General features: G+C 49.3%; 1 protein-coding gene across 1 annotated transcript in view; it reads right to left on the bottom strand.

Annotated features, from left to right (window-relative positions):
- Positions 1-9,892: 9,892 nt before the first annotated feature.
- The window catches only part of ZDHHC19 (zinc finger DHHC-type palmitoyltransferase 19), a 15,198-nt gene continuing 4,356 nt past the window's right edge, over positions 9,893-20,734 (bottom strand). The window contains exons 4-8 of the mRNA XM_060274206.1: positions 18,727-18,899; positions 16,323-16,428; positions 12,784-13,140; positions 10,997-11,057; positions 9,893-10,023 (exon numbers count right to left, since the gene is read on the bottom strand). Of these exons, the coding sequence (XP_060130189.1) occupies positions 9,893-10,023; positions 10,997-11,057; positions 12,784-13,140; positions 16,323-16,428; positions 18,727-18,899 (828 nt within the window). The remainder of the gene's footprint in view (positions 10,024-10,996; positions 11,058-12,783; positions 13,141-16,322; positions 16,429-18,726; positions 18,900-20,734) is intronic.

Here is a 20,734-nt window from a genome sequence, read left to right as displayed (position 1 = left end):
GCTTGCCTGCACTCATGATCATACCAGCCCAATTTTCCAGAAATCTCGCTGGATGAGTGACCCGGTTTAGTTAAAAGCGGTTTTAGGGCACTAGGAGAAGGGGACGACAGAGGACAAGATGGTTGGACAGTGTTCTCGAAGCTACGAACATGAGTTTGACCAAACTGCGGGAGGCAGTGCAAGACAGGAGTGCCTGGCGTGCTCTGGTCCATGGGGTCACGAAGAGTCAGACACGACTAAACGACTAAACAACAACAGATCTGCAAAGATGGACACAGTGCCTTCAACAGGTTCTAGATGTCCGTTAATTATTTTTCTGACGCACATTCTAGCAGTGTTTCCTGCTTGGCAGGGGGTTGGACTGGATGGCCCTTGTGGTCTCTTCCAACTCTATGATTCTATGAAAGCAGCTCAAAGTCGGCTTGAATTGAGCGTTCAACCAAGGGGGACCACTTTAAGCATTTGTCCGTAATTATTGTTCCCTCTGCAAAATCATTTGATGGGATGGGCAATTGAGGGCCTAAGAGGGAAATGGATGGGGCCAGGGGGGGGGTGGTAGGTAAGTGATGCTGCTTTCATTTATTATGGTCAAAATTTCCCAGCAGTCCAGGTACCTGTTTTGCAAGTGGATTTACACTTCCAGAACAGCGCGGTGGGGAATGACACTTGGAAATAATGTTGTGGAAGGAAACTGATCATGGGAGAAGAAGGATTAGACAAATTCATGGAGAAGAGAGCTATCGTTGCCAGGATGGCTCTGCCCTGCCTCCACACTTGCTGACAACACCACTTCCAAGAACTAGTTGTTGAAAACCACAGGAAGGGAGAGTTGTGCTTGTGCTCGAATCCTGCTTGCAGGTTTCCTATAATAGTCATCTGCTTGGCCACTGGGCGAACAGGATGCTGAACCGGGTGGTCTATGGGCCTGATCCAGTGGGCTCCTCATATCTTCTTAATTAAGTGCCCCCTTTCTCCACACCCACCCTGCTCCTCCATTTGAAATCCCAGTGCCCCAGAAATGCTGTTTTTCATTTTAAAACAGACCTCCTAGAACTTCATCGCCCACGTTTGTGCCTAAAGTGGAACCTCCCCACATTTTTCGTATTTGGCCTCCCAGTGTGGCAAAGCGTATGCACTTTTTTTTGGGGGGGGGGGGTTAACCAAAGCAGAAGACCATTTGCTGGTTTTTTGTTTTTTTTATTCCACCAGTCAGAAAGCCAGCAATAACAGCCTTCCTCTGGACATAATATTTGAAGTGGCAACAGGAGAAAGGCTCCCTTGTGTTTTAAAATATAAGGCCCCTTTGGTTAGAGGCTTAGCATTCGCTCAGCAGAATTCCAGGTGTTTAAAGTTTATGAAAACAAAGACTGCCCGTTAGTGAAATATTTCCATTAAAGCAGTATTCTTCAGCCTTTTCAGACCCGGAACCCACCTTTAAATGCAAGCAGGCATTTGGGAGACCAGTTTCTTAATTTTAATTTTTTTTTAAAACCACATATTTGTACAATGGTAGGTGCTGCTATGGCTCCACATCTTAGATCAGGTTACGGCTTGCTAGTGGATCCTCTTGTCCCTGCAAGTTAGAGACTAAAGCATTCAAGGTATGCTTGGCCCTAGCCAGCTGGGTGGCATCAGATGCAGGAGGGCACACCCGACTGTGCCCCTAATTCCTACTCCTTTGGACTTCTACTCCTTGCCCCTTTGGGATATTATAATAATAATAATAATAATAATAATAATAATAATAATAATTTATTATTTGTACCCCGCCCATCCGGCTGGGTTTCCCCAGCCACTCTGGGCGGCTTCCAACAAAGATTAAAATACATTAAAATGCCATACATTAAAAACTTCCCTAAACACTGCGAGAAGCAAAGCTACAGGGAACCAGGCAGAGGGCCTTCTCGGTAGTGGCACCCGCCCTGTGGAACGCCCTCCCACCAGATGTCAAAAAGAAAAATAGCTACCAGACCTTTAGAGGACACCTGAAGACAGCCCTGTTTAGGGAGGCTTTTAATGTTTAATCGATTATTTTATTTCATTTTTCTGTTGGAAGCCGCCCAGAGTTTTATTATTATTAACAGGGCTGCCTTCAGGTGTTGTCTAAATGTCAGGTAGTTGTTTATCTCTTTGACATCTGAAGGGAGGGCATTCCACAGGGCGGGCGCCACCACCGAGAAGGCCCTCTGCCTGGTTCCCTGTAGCTTTGCTTCTCGCAGTGAGGGAACTGCCAGAAGGCCCTCGGCACTGGACCTCAGTGTCCGGGCAGAACGATGGGGGACTCTTCACAAGCCTCACCCCCTCCTGCCTCCGCTTTGCATTTATTTATTTATTTATTTAAAAAATACTTAATATATCAAAGCGGTTTATAGTGACCAGTTTATACATCAAACTGTACCATAAAAACTATATTTAATCAGTTAAAAGCAGGCATCAATTACCCATCGTTGTCAGGGACTAGCAAGATGCTGTCGAGTGTGCCCCCGTGGAAGGGGGTCTTGGGTCTGACTCGGTGGAGGGAGGTCAGTGAACTGTACCACCCAGGAGGTGAGATTTGGAGGCAGGAGAAATTTCAGAGCTGGAGGGTGGAGCAGAGGATGGTTTGGAAGAAGAGGAGGGAGAGGCAGGCCAGGCAAGGGAAGGGCCTCTCCTGTACCACTGTCTTCCAGATCCAACCTGGGAGTCATAGTTCAGCCTGGGCACTGAGATCCAGCACTAAGGGTCTTCTACTGATCCCCTCACTGCGAGAAGCAAAGTTACAGGGAACCAGGCAGAGGGCCTTCTCGGTGGTGGCGCCCGCCCTGTGGAACGCCTTCCCATCAGATGTCAAAAAAATAAACAACTACCTGATTTTTAGAAGACATCTGAAGGCAGCCCTGTTTAGGGGAGTTTTTAATAGTACCCCAGCCAGATGGACAGGGTATAACTAAATAAATTAAATTAAATCATTCAGGAGGGGGTTGAAGGGGGCTGAGCAGAGGATGCTTCCACGCAGGTGTAGTCTCCGGCTGTGCGTGCCCCACCTGTCCGGGAAAGGTGCATAAAGTGGAGGGGGCGTGGTCCTGTTGCTGCAACTGCGCCACAGAGCGCAGACCTGGGATTAGCTGCCTAGATGCCAGCTTGGTTTGCGTAGGTCTCCAGGGTTGTAGAAGCCACTGTGTTACCTTTGACAATAAAGAGTTTAACTATCTGCTGTGTGCCTTCCTTGCTGTGAGCATTGCCCTTGACAATTCTGGGCAGATGCGTCCTTTATTCCCTGCCTTGGCCTGGCAGAATAGAAAGGTTTTCATCTGAGTCGTAGAATTGTAGAGTCAGAAGGGACCCATCTTCAGATATCGGAAGGGCTGTCTCATGGAAGATGTTCATTGATGCTCCAGAGGGGCGGACCCAAACCAATGAGTTCTTAATGAGAAGAAAGGAGATTCCGACTAAACAATAGAAAGAGCATTCTGACAGTAAGAGCCATTCAACTGTGGAACGGACTCTCTCAGAAGTTGGTGGACTCTCCTTCAATGGAGGCTTTTGAGCAGAGGTTGGATGCGAGATCTGTTGTGTATGATCTAGTTGAGATTCCTGCCTTGCAGGGGGCTGGACTAGATCATAGAATCATAGAATCGTAGAGTTGGAAGAGACCACAAGCGCCATCCAGTCCAACCCCCTGACAAGCAGGAAACACCATCAAAGCATTCTTGACATATGCCTGTCAAGCCTCTGCTTAAAGACCTCCAAAGAAGGAGACTCCACCACACTCCTTGGTAGCAAATTCCACTGCCGAACAGCTCTTACTGTCAGGAATATGACCCTTCCAAATCGACAATTCTAAGTTTCTATGAAACAGGGTCTTCTTGACAAGTGAATGGGGTGCAGCCAAGGGCGATGGCAAGAATACCTTGGACTGGGTGCTGGTTTCTAAGGTGCAGGCTTAAGAAAGAATCCAGCACATCTGGACTGCGTGGGGGGGGGGAGGTCAGCACTGCTCAACAGCACAGTCTCTGTCTCCAACGCTCAAGGCACCCAGATGAGCCTGCTGTGTTCCTAAAATACAGCGGTCTGAAAAGTTTCCATGAAGTGGTTTAGTCTCCACCACCTCGTGCAAAAAGAAAAAGAAAAAAGGAAGCGGTTTAGAACCTGCCAGATATTTCCTCTCTGATTCTCCCTGATTCAGTGGTCACACCTCAGCTTGTAATATCCCTGACATGTTCATTAGCGCTCGGTCAATGATTGGGCTCTGCTACTTTGATCCTTTAAACTGTAGAGGCCAAGGGTTGAACCCGGGACCTTCTGCATGCAATGCATCTGCTCTGTCATGCTCCCTCCCTTATATTTAAAGGGCCTAGCAAGCCCAAGTCCAGGGGTTCCTGGTCCATTTCCCCCATGGAACGCTTGACAATCGCAGGCAGACATAGAATCAGAAAACAAGCTTGCTCCCTCTTTCATATGACAGCCCTTCAGATGTTTGAAGATGGCTATTGCGCTAAACATACCCAATTCCCTCAACCGTTCCTCATCAGGCTTGGTTTCCAGACCCTTGATCATCTTGGTTGCCCTCTTCTGTACACCTTCAAGCTTGTCAACATCCTTCCTAAATTGTGGTGCCCAGAGCTGGACACAGGACTCCAGGTGTGGTCTGACCGAGGCAGAATAGTGGGGGACAATTACTTCCCTTGATCTCTGGACACTATAGTTCTGCTGATGCAGCCTAGAATTGCATTAGCTTTTTTGTTGTTGCTGCATCACACTGTTGACTCATGCTTAAGCTTGTGGTCTTGGGAGACCACCTAATTCCCCCCCCCTGCCTCCTGTAGTAATTGCGCTGTGCTAGACACTGTTGTGTTTTGAACTGTCTTTTTACAGACAAGCCAAAGATCACCTGAGTGCAGCTCGCAGACCACTGGTCCACAGGCCTCCCCTTCCCTCTGCTCCCTCAACATTTAGAAAGACCAGAAGAGGACTGATTTCTAATTATTCCTCATTGTGCCTTGGAACGTAGAGCTGCCTTATGCAGAGTTAGACCTTTGGTACGCCCCAGCATTGTCTATTGTGACTGGCAGTTGGTGCTACAGGGTTTCAAACAGGTGTATTTCCAGGCCCTGTTTGAAGATGCTGAGGCTTGAACCCGGGACCTTTGCATGCAATGCATGTGTTCTACTACTAAGTGTCAGAACCAGGTGCCAGGAGCAGGTCAGCAATAACTCACACGGCTTCAGTGAAATCTTTCTCCAAAGACGCAAGACAGCTCAGGCCGCCAGGCCTAGAGGGCACAAGAACTATTCCCAGTAGATCTTGCCGCAATGGGGCAGCTATGGGGACTGAAGGTCCCTGCCTCCCCACACTTGTCTAAGCCTCCTCTTCCCCTGGGTCCTTCCCAAGCAATCTGAGACTTCATTGACTTTTCTGTCTCTGCCCTACCCTCTCCTGGTCCTGGGTGACCAGCGGGGCAGAAGAGCTGGTTGCAGCAGGAGGGAGAGACCCCCTGGCTTCTCTCTGCCTTTTGGACTCCCTTCCTCTCCAGCCTCTGCTTCTGCTTCTTGACTGCTCTCTTCCCCAGCCTTCCTCCCTTGGGGGTTCCCCAGTTGGTGCCCCCCACACCTCCTCCGCTTCCAGCCAGTCCATGACAATAAACTCTAGGCCTTGCAATGGTGCAGAAAAGGGCAACCAGAATGATTAGAGGATGGAGCCTTTTTGCGAGGAAGAACCAGTTTGCTTTTATCCTCCTCCCTCCCAAGCCCTTTCCTTTTGTGTCGTGTCTTTTACATTGTAAGCCTGACAGTTGGGACCGTCTTTGTAGCACAAGGCTTAGGAAGCATTTATTTATTCAGTTGAAGAGTTAGCTAAAAGAAACAACAAATCATCGAATGAATTTTCCCTACAATGAAAGGGTAAAATGTCTGCATGTTTCAGGGGCTAAGTGAGGGACATGATGGTTCATTATTGAATTAAATAATTTAATTTTTAATTTAATTTAATTTGATTTAATATTGGAGAGAGAAAAGGAAATGGGATTCTCACGATTCCACGGAAAGAGGGATTGATTGTAAAAACCACTCTGGCAAGGGCTCAGCTCATATCTTCTGGAGTAAACAGTTTTCAAGGATGGCACCAGACACGGGACAGTTAGCAAATCTGTCTGCGAACCAGTGGTCACTCGCTGCCCACTGAGCTATCACTGCCAGGTGCCTTGGAAACAAACAGAATCACTTTCCAGCTCACAGACCCAGCTTGGTTTGAGTGTCAGGGCTTGTTGCTGCAGCAGCACTGGCTGGACTCACAGAGACCGGCCCTCTGAGCATGTACTGAGCTCAGCACACGGAAACAAAGGGGAAGATGCAGCAGGAGGTGGAAGAGAGGAGCCAGGTGGGCCTCCTCCTTCCTACCCATTACGACAGGCATCCCCAAACTTCGGCCCTCCAGATGTTTTGGACTACAATTCCCATCATCCCTGACCACTGGTCCTGTTAGCTAGGGATCATGGGAGTTGCAGGCCAAAACATCTGGAGGGCCGCAGTTTGGGGATGCCTGCATTGCAACTACCCGGTACATCTTTCAGCAAGGTGAGGGCTTATTGCAGGGGTAGCCAACATGATGCTCTCCAAATGGTCATCCTATATAATAATATGCAAGTGTCTCTGCGTCCAGTCCCTGTGTCCCTGTGTCCGCGCTACTGTGCATGTGCCCCACAGACACAGGGATTGGACGCAGAGACTTGACGCACACACACACACGCACGCTCTCCCCACCCCTCTGCCCAGCATTTCCCTCGCAGTCCTCAGAAGAATCGCGGCCTTCTCCTGGGCGCCCGCTGGCCAGCTGGGCTCAGCGGAGCACCTCGACAAAGCGGCGGCCGTGGGAGGGGCCAGCCGGCTCCCTCACGTGCCGCCGCCGAAAAATGTTCTAGCGCCCGTTTAGTAAACGGGCTGAATGACACTAGTAGAATCATAGAGTTGGAAAAGTCCCCGAGGCTCAACTTCCTGCAATGCAGGAATCTCGACTAGATCATACATGACGGGTGACCATCCAACATCTGCTTAAAAACCTCAAAGGAAGGAGAGTGCGCCACCTTCCGAGGGAGTCCATTCCATTGCCAAACAGCTCTTATCGCCATGAAGTTCTTCCGGATGTTTAGCTTGAATCTCATCCCTTGCCATTTGAATCCATTATTAGTTCAGGTCCCACCAGCCCAGCTGGAGCAGCAAAAAGAACAAGCTAGCTCCATCTTCCACGTGACAGCGCTTTGGATATTTTAAGATGGCCCTGATATCTCCTCTCAGTCTTTCCTTTCCCAGGAGAAACATACCTAAATCTCTCACCTTCCACCTTGTTCAATATCCTTCTTAAACTGTGGCACCAAGAACTGGACACAGTATTCCAGGTGTGGTCTGACCAAGGCAGAATAGAGTGGGACTGTATTACTTCCCTTGATCGAGACACTATACTTTTGTTGGTGCATGGCTGTGGACTCCTGTTAAAAGCTTGCGGTCTACTAAGGCCCCTTGATCCTTTTTTCACATGTTGGGAAAGGCTGAATGAGTCGTCCTCAAATATCTAAACAGCTGTCACAGGAAGAGGGAGCAAGCTTGTTTTCTCCTGCTCCCAGAGGGTAGGACCCGAACCAATGGATTCAAGTGACAAGGAAGGAGGTTCCACCGGGAAGGACTTCCGGGAAGTAAGAGCTGTTTGGCAGTATAACGAACTCTCTCGGGAGGTGGTGGACTCTTTGAAGCAGAGGTTGGGTGGCCATCTGTCATGGATGCTTTAGCTGAGATTCCTGCATTGCAAGGGGGTTGGACTAGATGACCCCTGGGGTCCCTTCCAACTCTACAATTCTATTCTTATTCTAGTGTGCATGTGGGTGTTGCAATTTCAAAGATGCACCCCTGAGCTTCATGTAGTACTGTACTACCTGGCCCTGCTCCATCAACAAACTAGCCTCTGGCAAGGGTTTAGTTCATATCTTTCGGAGGATGGCGCCAGACACAGGACAGATAACCAGATTTGTTTGGGACTTGGTGGGTGTGTTGCTCCCTGCCCACAGACCTACCCTAGCCTGGCGCCTTAGAAACAAACAGAATCCGTCTCCAGGGCACTGACCCAGCTTGGTTTTGATGTCAGGTCTTGCAAAAGAACATACGAAGAGCCAGCTGGATCAGGCCAATAGTCCATCTAGTCCAGCATCCTGCTCTCACCAGAGGCGTGTCGGGCACGAGGGCAACAACACTCTTCCCTCCTGCAATACCCAGCATGCATAGATAGAATAATAGAATTGGAAGGACCACGAGGGTCATCCAATCCAACCCCCTATAATGCAGGAATCCTTTTGCCCAACATGGGGCTTGAACCTGCAACCCTGAGATTAAGAGTCTTGTGCTCTACGGACTGAGCTATGTCGCTGGTAAAGGGGGCAGTCCTAAAAGCATGGAAAGCCAGAGCAAGTTACACCTTTAAGCCAGCATGCACCCGATCCAAACTCAAGAGCATGGCTACACAAACCTTGAAAACACAATAGAAAAATTCCTTCCAGTAGCACCTTAGAGACCAACTAAGTTTGCCATTGGTATGAGCTTTCGTGTGCATGCACACTTCTTCAGATAACACGAAAGCTCATACCAATGACAAACTTAGTTGGTCTCTAAGGTGCTACTGGAAGGATTTTTTAAAATTTTGTTTCAACTACGGCTGACCAACACGGCTACCTACCTGTAACTTGAAAACACAGTTTGACTTAAACCACCCTTTTTGCTGTCTTAACTCGCATCAGGTTAAGGAGCCTCGTGACTGACCTAAACAGGCTTAGGATTTGTAACCTCCCAAACATCCAATATTTATAAAATCTGAAACAGAGATGGAGGCATCAGAAATAAACATTAGAGCCGCAATTCATTGTGCAAAGACCTCCTGAAATAGAACGCTCTTAACCTGGCGCCTGAAATATAGCAGGGCCAGTACCTGGCTGCAGAGTTCCATAGTATTGAGCCCACAACACTGAATGAACAAAAACAAACAAACAAACCTGGGTGTGAAGGGATTCTTAGTAATGATTTAGCAACTGTGCCTAGTTAGAGGTAGACTATGGACCCAGAAAAGGGAGCTGGTAGCAGAACAGGAAACAGAGGAGTATTGCTGCCACCTAGAGGCACACCTAGAAATAACAATAAAAGTGCTCTGGGAACAAGGCTAGGTAAGTCTTACCTGTAAGCACAAGAAAATGACTAGCTCCCCTGGCCTGACGGTCCCCTTGGGCCATCTACCCAGAGCTGCAAACAAGTATGAGGTTGTTCACTGTGCAGGGGAAGCCATACAGAGTCAGACCAGAAGCGAAGTTACAGGGAACCAGGCAGAGGGCCTTCTCGGTGGTAGCGCCCGCCCTGTGGAACGCCCTCCCATTAGATGTCAAGGAAATAAACAACTATCTGACTTTTAGAAGACATTTGAAGGCAGCCCTGTTTAGGGAAGTTTTTAATGGTTGATGCTTTATTGTGTTTTTAATATTTTGTTGGGAGCCACCCAGAGGGGAAAAAAGAATTCAGTGTAGAAAAGAACTGAGCTTCCGGACCACATTTATTTGCCCTGCTCAGTTTTGATTCCCAGATAAACAAACCATATTTGACAGCGGGGCTCAGCCAAAACAAAATGTGACGTCTCTTTCAGGTGAGTTTGTGGCACAAGAGTTTGGCGTCACCCCAAACATTTGCCCCCTTTCCTCCTCCCACTCTCAAACCCACAAGCTGGTCTCCTGCAAGGGGTCATCTTAGCTCCCCTTGCAACCCCAACCTGAACAAACAAGAAATGAACGCACACGCAGGATGGCGACTTTACAAACGCTTTTATATCCAGTTTTCACTTCACAAAACTAGGTTCACTGGAATGAAAAGGAGAAAGGCCACAAGACCCGCCTTCAGATATCGGACACGGAGAGGAGGGTGGCCGTGGGAGAGGAAGCAGGTCGCCGGCTCCCGTGGATCTGGCATTTCCAGTGCAGGTCTGGGTCCGGATCCAGAAGCTCCACAGAATCCAGCATGTCGGGAACTGGCAGGGAAAGAAAAGCAGAGCCACTGAGGGGGCAAGAGCTGTGTATATTTCTGCTCCTGCCACAGCCCTGAATTTATTCCATGCCAAGTGAGGGCATTGCTGTTGGGGAGCATCTGTCTGTCTCGGGAGAGAATGGAGAAGTGTGCCTTTGGGGGTGAAGTCAAACTTTGGGAGTGATGGTTATAGCACTTGCTGTGACCGTAGAAGGTAAAAAGGTAAAGGTAAAGGACTCCTGGACGGTTAGGTCCTGTCAAAGGTGACTATGGGGTTACAGCGCTCATCTCGCTTTCAGGCCGAGGGAGCCAGTGTTTGTCCACAGACAGCTTTCTGGGTCATATGGCCAGCAGGACCAAACTGCTTCTAGTGCAACGGGACACCGTGACAGAAGCCAGAGCGCATGGAAACACTGTTTACCATCCTGCCACAGCAGTACCTATTTATCTACTTACACTGGTGTGCTTTTGAACTGCTAGATTGGCGGGAGCTGGGACAGAGCAACGGGAGCTCAATCCGTTGTGGGGATTTGAACCTCCGATCTTCTGATCAGCAAGCCCAAGAGGCTCAGTGGCTTAGACCACAGCAAACCAATTGCTGTAGCCATAGAGGCTCCAAGGAAGCTCTACAGAGACTCACCAGCTACGTATTTTGCCCAGGTCTGCAAGGAGTTTGGTCTTGCCACCTGCCTAATGAAGACCAACATCTTGGGTCAGGGCATCGACAGCACTCCATGCATCCACATGGGTGACCACATGCTTGTCAGTCGCTGTCTGGCCACAAACCCATCTATTCCACTTTCTCTATCCTGGTGGACTCACCTGCTCCCAGGAGGCAGACCCAGGGCCTGTCGGTCATAGGGTGAAGAAGGAATGGCTCGAGCGCTCTAGATCAGGGGTGGGGAATCCGTGGCTCTCCAGTAAACCACTGCAGAGGCTGGCTGGGATATGTCAGCCGCAGCAGGAGATCTACTCACTTGGGATTTCCACCATCCTCTCTTGGCTGTTCATTTGCCAGCTGGATTTCTTCTTGCCAAGCTGGAAGGAGAAGCATCACTGAATGGGAAGGGTTGCACAGCAATCTCTGTTTTCTGCTGGGCCTCCTTGATTTGTCCCTAGGCCCAGCAAAGTGGCTGCTACCTTGCTTGCCCTGTGCTTGGGTCAGAGAAGCACAGAACCCAAAGGACCGTCAAGACCTCAGGCCGTCTCCCATCCTGTCTACTGCAGCCTTTTGCAATTCCTGCGCTAGTGGAGGCTGACAGGAGGGAGATACCATTCAAAATAGCCAGAGGGCACCAGGTTGGGGTTAGGCAGGTCCACTCGCCAGGGCTCCTCCAGACAGCCTGTTCAGCATTCCTCCTGACCATCCTGTGGTCTTTGCATCAGTAACATTGAGGCCAGATTACTGTAATGTGTTATTTGTGAGGCTGCCCTTGGGCATGGTTTGGAAACTCCAGCTGGCGTGTTTTGTATACAAATTATTATTATTATTATTATTATTATTATTATTATTATTATTATTATTCTGCTCTTCATGCATAGATCTCAGGGCAGCAGCCAGATTGCGGATGAGGACATCTGGCTGAACACATTTGGCACCATTGTTAAAACAGCTGCACTGCTTGTTCCTCTACTACTACTTGGGACCCTCGTACCTACGGGACCGCCTCTCCTGGTATGCCCCGCGGAGGACCTTAAGGTCCACAAACAACAATATTCTGGAGATCCTGAGCCATAAGGTGGCAAGATTGGCCTCTACTAGGGCCAGGGCCTTTTCAGTATTGGCCCCAACTTGGTGGAACGCTCTTTCACAGGAGACCAGCGCCCTGTGGGATTTGTCATCTTTCCGCAGGGCCTGCAAGACAGAGCTGTTCCACCTGGCCTTTGGGTTGGACTTAGTCTGACCCCTGTGTTTTCCTCCCTCATGGCTTGGATTTATGGACTACTTATAATCAGGCTGCATTTAAATTTTTATTACTGTATTTTAATCTGTATTTTAATCAATTTCTTTTTATGTTTTATTGTAATTTTATTGGTGTGAGCCGCCCTGAGCCCGGTTTTGACTGGGGAGGGCGGGGTATAAATAAAATTATTATTATTATTATTATTATTATTATTATTATTATTATTATTACCAAGCCAGGTTCAAGGACCTTGTCTTAATTTACAAAACTCTGAACAACTTAGACCTCAAGGGATTGCCTGAACCTTCTACCCCAGCTCAATCACCTAAGGAAAATTAACAACAACAATCTTAAGCTTTCCAAAATAACAATAGACTAAAAACAAATTAAAACTTTGCACCAGCTTCCTAAACATCTGGGTAGGCTTGTCTAAATAAGAACGTTTTTAGCAGGCACCGAAAAGAGCACAGTGAAGGCGCACGACTGATATCAATAGGCAGGGAGTTCCAAAGGCTAGGCCAGGCACCCCCAAACTTGGCCCTCCAGTTGTTCTGGAGGGCCGAGTTTGGGGATGCCTGGGCTAGGTGCTGCCACACTACAAGTTTGAGTTCTTACGAATGTGAAACAGGTGCTATGTGGCACCTGAAAGCTCCACTGAAATATATGGGGTAAAGCAATCTCTTAGGTCAGGCTTCCGCAACCTCAGCCCTCCAGATGTTTGCGGAAGCCTGTATAAGGTGAACTGGTCCCAAGTTGTTAAGGGACACGCAATGGGTCCCTATTCCACATCAAACTGAGGTGCAGACGGGCCCATGCCTCAGGCAAAAGGCCTGAGGCATATCTTCCCACCCCCTGCTCACCTGCTTCTCTGGCTTTTCCACCGACGCTCCTCCCAGCCTGGGACCCTCTCGGTGCAGAAGGCTCCCAACGGCGGACAGGAAGTGGCGCCAAGCCTTGAGCACCTTCTGCTGGCGGGACAGGTCTTGGGAGCAGCTGTGAGGGCAGGAGCCGGGGACGGCCGAACCAGTGGTGGAGACCCAGGGGACGTGGCAGAGCTCGGCGGCCTCGGCGGCCCCCAGGGCCATCGCTGTGGAGGACCTCACTCTGTACCTGCAAGAAGAGCAGGAAAGGAGGGCGGTGCAGAGATGAAACTGGGTTGTATGGCGGGAGGGACTATTTTCTGACTTGAGAGCTCTTCCAGGCAGTCTCCCTGCTTGCTTGCACAAAGCTTGTGTGAAGGAGGTTAGAACGCACCCGGTATTTACTGAGCACTTCTTCTGAAATTCAGCCTCTGCAGAGTGCACCACACTGCTTCCGCCTCCTCCATGCCAGCCCACTCCTCCATGCCTGCCCGCTCTCACTTGTGGGGTGCCTCAGGGCTCCGTCCTCTCCCCCATGCTTTTAAACATCTACATGCAGCTGTCATTGTCCAGGAGAGGTTGTAGATCTCTGATGATGCGTTGTACTGTTTTAACTTGGAAGCTGTATGTGATAACTAGTGGTGTTCTGTTATTTTCTTTTTTGGGTCTGTCTTGCAGCAGGTTCTCTCTAGGTATCAGTCTGGCTCTGTTGATCTGTTGTTTAACTTCATCAGGTGGATATTTTAGTTCTAAAAAGGTTTGCTGTAGATCTCTTAGGTGAGATTCTCTGTCTGTAGAGTTGGAACAGATGCAGTTGTAACGTAGGGCCTGGCTGTATACGATGGATTGTTTGGTATGTTTGGGATGGTAGCTAGAAGCATGTAGATATGTTTGTCGGTCAGTTGGTTTTCGGTATAAGGTGGTGTCTATACGTCCATAAACTGTGTTTATTGAAGACAATCTTACTCGGCTACGAGTGATTGCCAAAGAAGAAGAAGAAGAAGAAGAAGAAGAAGAAGAAGAAGAAGAAGAAGAAGAAGAAGAAGAAGAAGAAGAAGAAGAAGAAGAAGATCCCACATGTTTCTGTCCTCATCACAAAACGTCTGATTTGGGGTGGGTGAGTGCTGTTGCACAAAATCTCCCAATCCACTTTAGTTGTGCCACTTGAACTTGTGATCGGATACCATTCTAAAATAGTGACAGCCTGGAATCACCCTTGTAATTGAAAGCCGGTGTGGTATAGTGGTTAGGGTGTCAGACTAGGACCTGGGAAACTGGGGTTCAAATCCCCACTCAGCCATAAAGCTGACTGGCTGACCATGAGCCAGTCATTCTCTCTCAGCATAACCTACAACGCAGGTTTGTTGTGTGGATGAAACAACGGGAGGACCTTTAGCTGCTTGGAGGTGCATTGGGAATTATAGTACATGCCCCGATAGGTAGCCTACATGTGAGGAGATGTGAAAAGAGTGTATGAAATTATATTGTAAGGAGAATCGGCTTAGTCAGACTGCATTGAGAATGTGTCAAGAATGTTTCTGCAGGGAAAACTCAGCCTCGGGCTAGCCTAATAGAGAGTTAGGCACCCTGTTCTTCTTGCAAGCGTCAGGCATCCAGCTCTGAAAATGCAGACATGCTTCTCTTCTGAGAATGCGACTTAGTTTCTCTGTAAGTGTAAAGCTAAGGCGAGGGAACCAGACCCTCCTAGTGTCCCTATTTTCCAGGGATAGTCCCAGATTTACAGAAGCCGTCCCGGTTTCTGATTTGATCCCGGAATGTCCTGCTTTTAATTAGGACGTCCCTATCTTCACTGGAAAAATGTTAGAGTTATATGACCTCCAAGCCAAGGAGATAAGAACTATACAACCTTTAGAAGACACCTGAAGGCAGCCCTGTATCGAGAAGTTTTTAATCTTTGATGTTTCATAGTGTTTTAATACTTTGTTGGAAGCCACCCAGAGTGGCTGAGACAACCCAGTCAGATGGGTGGCGTATAATAAAACTATTATTATTATTATTATTATTATTAAGTCACATTTTCACCATGCATGTTTTATTATGATTTTTAGATATGATGGAAGCTGCCCAGAATAGCTGGAGCAACTCAGTCAGAGAGGCGGGTTACAAATAAAACAAATTAATTAATTAATTATGGAACAGGGCATCCTTATTTTCATCGGAGAAATGTCGGAGGGTATGCTCCTCTAAGTATGTAATGTAAGGTCCACTTTTGTGGGTTCCCCAGCAGCAGCTGCTATAACCAAGGAAAGTTGCTGAAAACATTCCAGTGGTGTGGCTTTTGAAATCTGCTGCAGAGAGAAAGTGGGGTGTTGACGTACTAAATAAACAAGCAAACATATTCTCCTTTTATGCAAACACCCCTTGGAATCTCTGTTGGAGGGGCACATAGAAATGACTATACAGTGGTACCTTGGGTTACAAACACCTCGGGTTACAAACACTTCGGGTTACAAACTCCGCTAACCCAGAAGTAGCTAACTCAGGTTAAGAACTTTGCCCCAGGATGAGAACAGAAAGTGCAGCGGTGGCGGTGAGGCGGCAATGGGAGGCCCCATTAGCTAAAGTGGTACCTCAGGTTAAGAACGGTTTCAGGTTAAGAACAGACCTCCGGAACGAATTAAGTTCGTAACCAGAGGTACCACCACTGGCATCTTATCCATAGAGGCTAGTGCCGCGAGGTGCCAGGGTGCGAAGTTCTGGAGGGCACCAGGGAAGAGGTGGAGGCTGGATGTGGTGCCTCCCGGCATCAGCTTGCCGCCCTCGCCCGCCTCCGCCATGCCACGCCGAAGCACCACTGAGCCCGGAGCCTCCGTCTGCCGTGGCCACCGTGGCACGAACTGGCCAGCTGAGCCAGGAGGCACTGTGTCCAGCTCCCGCCTCTTCCCCGCCAGAGGAGCCTCCTCCAGCCCCACCAGGGAGTGCCTTCCTCCCTAAAAAACTCTGGGAAACGGGGGCGGGGGGGCGGGGGGAGCTTCGAACCACGGCACCGGATATGCTTAAGAGGGCCCTGGGTACCACTGTAAAAAAAGCAAGCAAGCAAGGAATGCGATTCCATCATCTGCCAGCTCAAGATTTCCCCTATCTGAATGGCAGCCCCTAACCCTCCACACCCGGAGGTCATCCCAGAGGAAGGATGGCTAAGCCCTGAGCCCTGAGTCACGCACTTGGTTCTGTGCCTCTTGCACCACCCCGAGTCGTGCCAGTTCAAGGCCAGAGGTTGCTTGAAGGACAGAGCCTGTGGAGAGAGATGAGGGAGGTCAGAGATGGAAAGGGAAGCAGCAGCAGCAGAAGCAACAACAGGCAGCCTCTGCTGGGCTTGGGGTCTCCAAGGTTGGGGACCCTGTCTTGGCTGCATGCGATGGTGCACAGCAGCACACACAGCTCTGGCCGCCAACCCTTTGGTGCTCTGCATCCCTGGGTGAACCTCTGAAGAACTCAGACCAGGTGGCTCCACTCACAAGGAGCAGTTTCTTTCCTCCCGCCTCAGCCATGTTTGCCCCTGCATCTGCACGCTGTACCTGGAATTTGCAGCTGTGATGAGCAGTTAAGATGTAGCTGATCTGGGTGCAAACTAGGAGGAGCAGAGGCACCAGGTAGAATGCTGTGGGGATGGTCACCAGCACTCTGGAAGCTCCAGAGTCAAGGAAGACGGACAGATGAAGACCAGGCTACAGTGACTGTGTGTGCAGAAGCGAAAGACCCCATGGAGAAGGGGCAAGAGGCCCAGCGGCTGACAGCCAGGATTGTAGAATCATAGAGTTGGAAGAGACCACAAGGGCCATCTAGTCCAACCCCCTGCCAAGCAGGAAACACCATCAAAGCATTCTTGACATATGCCTGTCAAGCCTCTGCTTAAAGACCTCCAAAGAAGGAGACTCCACCACACTCCTTGGCAGCAAATCCCACTGTTGAACAGCTCTTACTGTCAGGAAGTTCTTCCTAACGTTTAGGTGGAATCTTCTTTCTTGTAGTTTGAATCCATTTCTCTGTGTCCACTTCTCTGGAGCAGCAGAAAACAACCTTTCACCCTCCTCTATATGACATCCTTTTATATACAGTGGTACCTCTACTTACAAATTTAATGCATTCCGAACGCACATTCGTAAGTCGAAAAAAATTGTAAGTCGAATCCCATAGGAATACATTGGGAGAAAAAATCCGTAAGTAGAAGCAACCCTATCTAAAAATTCGTAAGTAGAAAAAATCCTATTTAAACCGCATCCAAGATGGCGGATGGAGCTCCATTCGTAAGTAGAAACATTCGTAAGTAGAGTTATTCGTAAGTAGAGGTACCACTGTATTTGAACATGGCTATCATATCACCCCTTAACCTTCTCTTCTCCAGGCTAAACATACCCAGCTCCCTAAGCCGTTCCTCATAAGGCATTGTTTCCAAGCCTTTGACCATTTTGGTTGCCCTCCTCTGGACACGTTCCAGCTTGTCAGTATCCTTCTTGAACTGTGGTGCCCAGAACTGGACACAGTGCTCCAGGTGAGGTCTGACCAGAGCAGGATACAGTGGTACTATTACTTCCCTTGATCTAGATGCTATACTCCTATTGATGCAGCCCAGAATTGCATTGGCCTTTTTAGCTGCTGCATCACACTGTTGACTCATGTCTAGTTTGTGGTCTACCAAGACTTGTACATAGGTGTGTGCTATGCAAAGGCAGGTTTTTGGGAAAGCCTTGCATTCCATTCAGTGGCTGTCCCTGAGGAGCCTCCAGGAATTGCAGCTGCTGGCTGAGAGCTCCTCTGGGCGGCTGACAGCCTGGGATAGTTGTCTGGTGGGAGGTCCTGGTGGGGTGGCTTCCTGAGAGATGGGAAATCTTTCAGGTAGTCGTCACAGCTTGGAGGACACACTTAAGTTTCCAAGCACAATTCCAGGTGTTGGTGTTGACCTTGAAAGCCCTAAACGGCCTCGGCCCAGTATACCTGAAGGAGCGTCTTCACCCCCCATTGTTCAGCCCAGACACTGGGGTCCAGCTCCAAGGGCCTTCTGACGGTACCCTCCCTGCGAGAAGCAAGGTTACAGGGAACCAGGTAGAGGGCCTTCTGAGTAGTGGCGCCCTCCCTGTGGAATGCCCTCCCTTCAGATGTCAAGGAGATAAAGAGCTACACAACTTTTAGAAGACATCTGAAGGCAGCCCTGTATCAGGAAGTTTTTAATGTTTGATGTTTTACAGTGTTTTAATACTTTGTTGGAAGCCGCTCAGGGTGGCTGGGACAACCCAGTCAAATGGGTGGCATATAATAAAACTATTATCATTCTTCTTCTTGTGCTCCTCCTCGAGAGGTCCGGAGGGTGGGAACACGAGAACAGGGCCTTCTCTGCAGTGGCTCCCCATTTGTGGAATGCTCTCCCCAGGGAAGGTTCTCCAGGCACCTTCATTATACACCTTTAGGCACCAGGCAAAAACGTTCCTTTTTAAACAGGCCTTTGGTTGATCTGATTTACATCCTATGCCCTTTTAAAATGTGTTTGTGTGTGTGTGTCTATTGTATTGTTTTTATTTTTATTATGTATTTTGTGGTTTTATATCTTGATTTTATTCTGTGAACCACCCTGAGACCCCCGGGTATAGGGTGGTATATAAATTCTAATAAAATAATAATAATAATGTCACATTTTCACCATACATTTAAGCACTAAAACTAATCATGGCTTCTCCTAAAAGATCCTGAGAGCTGCCATTTGTTAAGGGTGTTGAGAATTCTAAGACCTACAATTCTTGGAGTGGTTTAGTAATCAGTCCCTCTTTGAAGAGAATTGTAGTTCTGGGAGGGGAATCTGCGTCTCCTAACAGCTCCCAGCACCCTTAGCAAGCTACAGCCCCCAGGATTCTTTGGGAGAATCCGTGAGTGTTGAATGTGAATCGTAGCGTTACAGGAGAGGGAGGGGAATATCTCGCTGAAGGATACGTGCAGATTTTCTCCACGCTGAAAGCCTGCTGGGAGTTGAATGCCAGGTAGACCAGGCAGGAAGCCAGCACCGCAAGGTCGTAGCCGCTCAGGAAGACCACAAAGAAGATGAAGAAGCGGAGGTTGTGGCAGCCGATGCAGTTGTTGACCCACATGCAGTGGTGGTCGAATTCCTGCAGGTGGGGCCAGAGAGTTAGGACGTGGCCCTTTGGGGAACATCCCAGGGCCCCGACCACTGCCAGGTGGAGGTGAGCCCCTTTGAACTGCCAAGGAACCTTCTGTCCAGCTCAGCCGTATTTTGCACCCCAGGTGAGTTCACACGTGAGTGGTGTGCAAGAGGTGCGATGGGCCTGTGTGTGCAAGAAAAGCTGAACAAGAGCAGCAGGAATGTCTTGCAATTTGGGTGATAGGAAGGGTGGTTTGGATTAGCTAGGGCAGGGCTAGGGAAACCTCCTCCGTATGAGGGCTGTATTCCTTTCTGAGCAAGCTTTCAAGAGCCGCATGCTGCTGGTGGGCGTGGCCAAAGACTAAAGTGGGTGGAGTGGCTGGTGAAGAGATCTTACCTTTCTGCACCAGGCTAGTTCCTAGCCTCACTCACACCCCCTTCTTTGTCCTCCATCCAGCAAGGGGCGTGACCTGAGCTCAAGGGCACTGGCAGGAGCAAGCCAGCGGTAAATCATACCAAGCAAGCTGGAGTAATTGGCAAATCAGGATCTGTGCAGGAGTGTCAGGCCTAAGGGGCACAGCAAGTCAGGTCTTGCTTCCCTGAAACAGTTGCGGAGACTAAAAATTCCAACTTCCCCACAGTCCCCTCCTCTCCAGGGTTCTCCCCCCCCCCCCAGCAATCGAAGACTGCGCCTGCATGAAGCCAACCTCTCCTCCACCTTTTCATGCCTCTTCTGGTTCTGGGAGATCTGGAAGGAGGGGAGATTGTTGCAGCAGGAGGAGGAGACACCCATGCCTCTTCACCAGCCTGATTCCTCTTTGCCTCTTGGCCTCTTCTGCTTCTGCTTCTGGAGTCTCTCTGCCACAGACTCTTCCCCCTCACTCAGGCCTGTTACCCCTTCAGCTTTCAACACCTCCTCCTCCCAGTCTTCTCTCTTTGGCCAACCGTCGTCGTCCCACCACCAGCCCCCCGGGCTCTGAGCCTTCTTCCCTCGGGGGTCCCCCAGTTGGTTTCTCCCACCATTCCTCTGTGTCCAACCAGTCCCTGCTGGGCACGTTCCAGCCAAGCAAAAGCATTTGGGGTGCAAAACAGGTCCAGCGAGGGGTGTGGTGTGGGAAGAAATCCGGGGGCCAGATGGGAGTTTTGCATTTGGCCCCTGGGTTCTGAGTGTTCCTGCTCCCCACCCTGAGGTAGGGGAGGTCTCAGGTTCGATCCTCCAATGGCAACTCCAGGTAGGGCTGGAAAAGGCTGAAACCCCAAAGACCTGCTGCTGCTGGTCAGTGCTGGCAGTATTGAGCCAGATGACCTGACTGGTACAAGGCTGCTCCCTGCATCCCTATTCTTTGGAGGAGACAGGAGTGATGCTACTTTGGGGCTTTGCTTCTGTGCCCCATAACGTTGGCCCAGCTTCTTCATTTGCAAGAGACGATTGAGCACAAAGACACTCCACCTGCCCAGTGTCCTCTACTTCAGAGGAAACTGACCATGTGGCTATGGCTTGGAAGGAGGAGGAACATGAAATGTTGCTATATTATATAAAGGACACACAGATCCAACCGCCAATTCGGTTCTCCACATTGCAGGGGGTTGGCCTAGAACAGGGGTCCCCCAAACTAAGGCCCGGGGGCCAGATGCGGCCCAATCGCCGTCTAAATCCGGCCCGCGGACAGTCCGGGAATCAGCATGTTTTTACATGAGTATAATGTGTCCTTTTATTTAAAATGCATCTCTGGGTTATTTGTGGGGCCTGCCTGGTGTTTTGACATGAGTAGAATGTGTCCTTTTATTTAAAATGCATCTCTGGGTTATTTGTGGGGCATAGTAATTCGTTCATATTTTTTT

Source organism: Zootoca vivipara, chromosome 5, assembly GCF_963506605.1.
Source record: "Zootoca vivipara chromosome 5, rZooViv1.1, whole genome shotgun sequence".
Classification (NCBI taxonomy): Eukaryota; Metazoa; Chordata; class Lepidosauria; order Squamata; family Lacertidae; genus Zootoca; species Zootoca vivipara.
The sequence above is the reverse complement of the archived record's forward strand: the minus strand, read 5'-3'. Positions and strand labels throughout refer to the sequence as shown.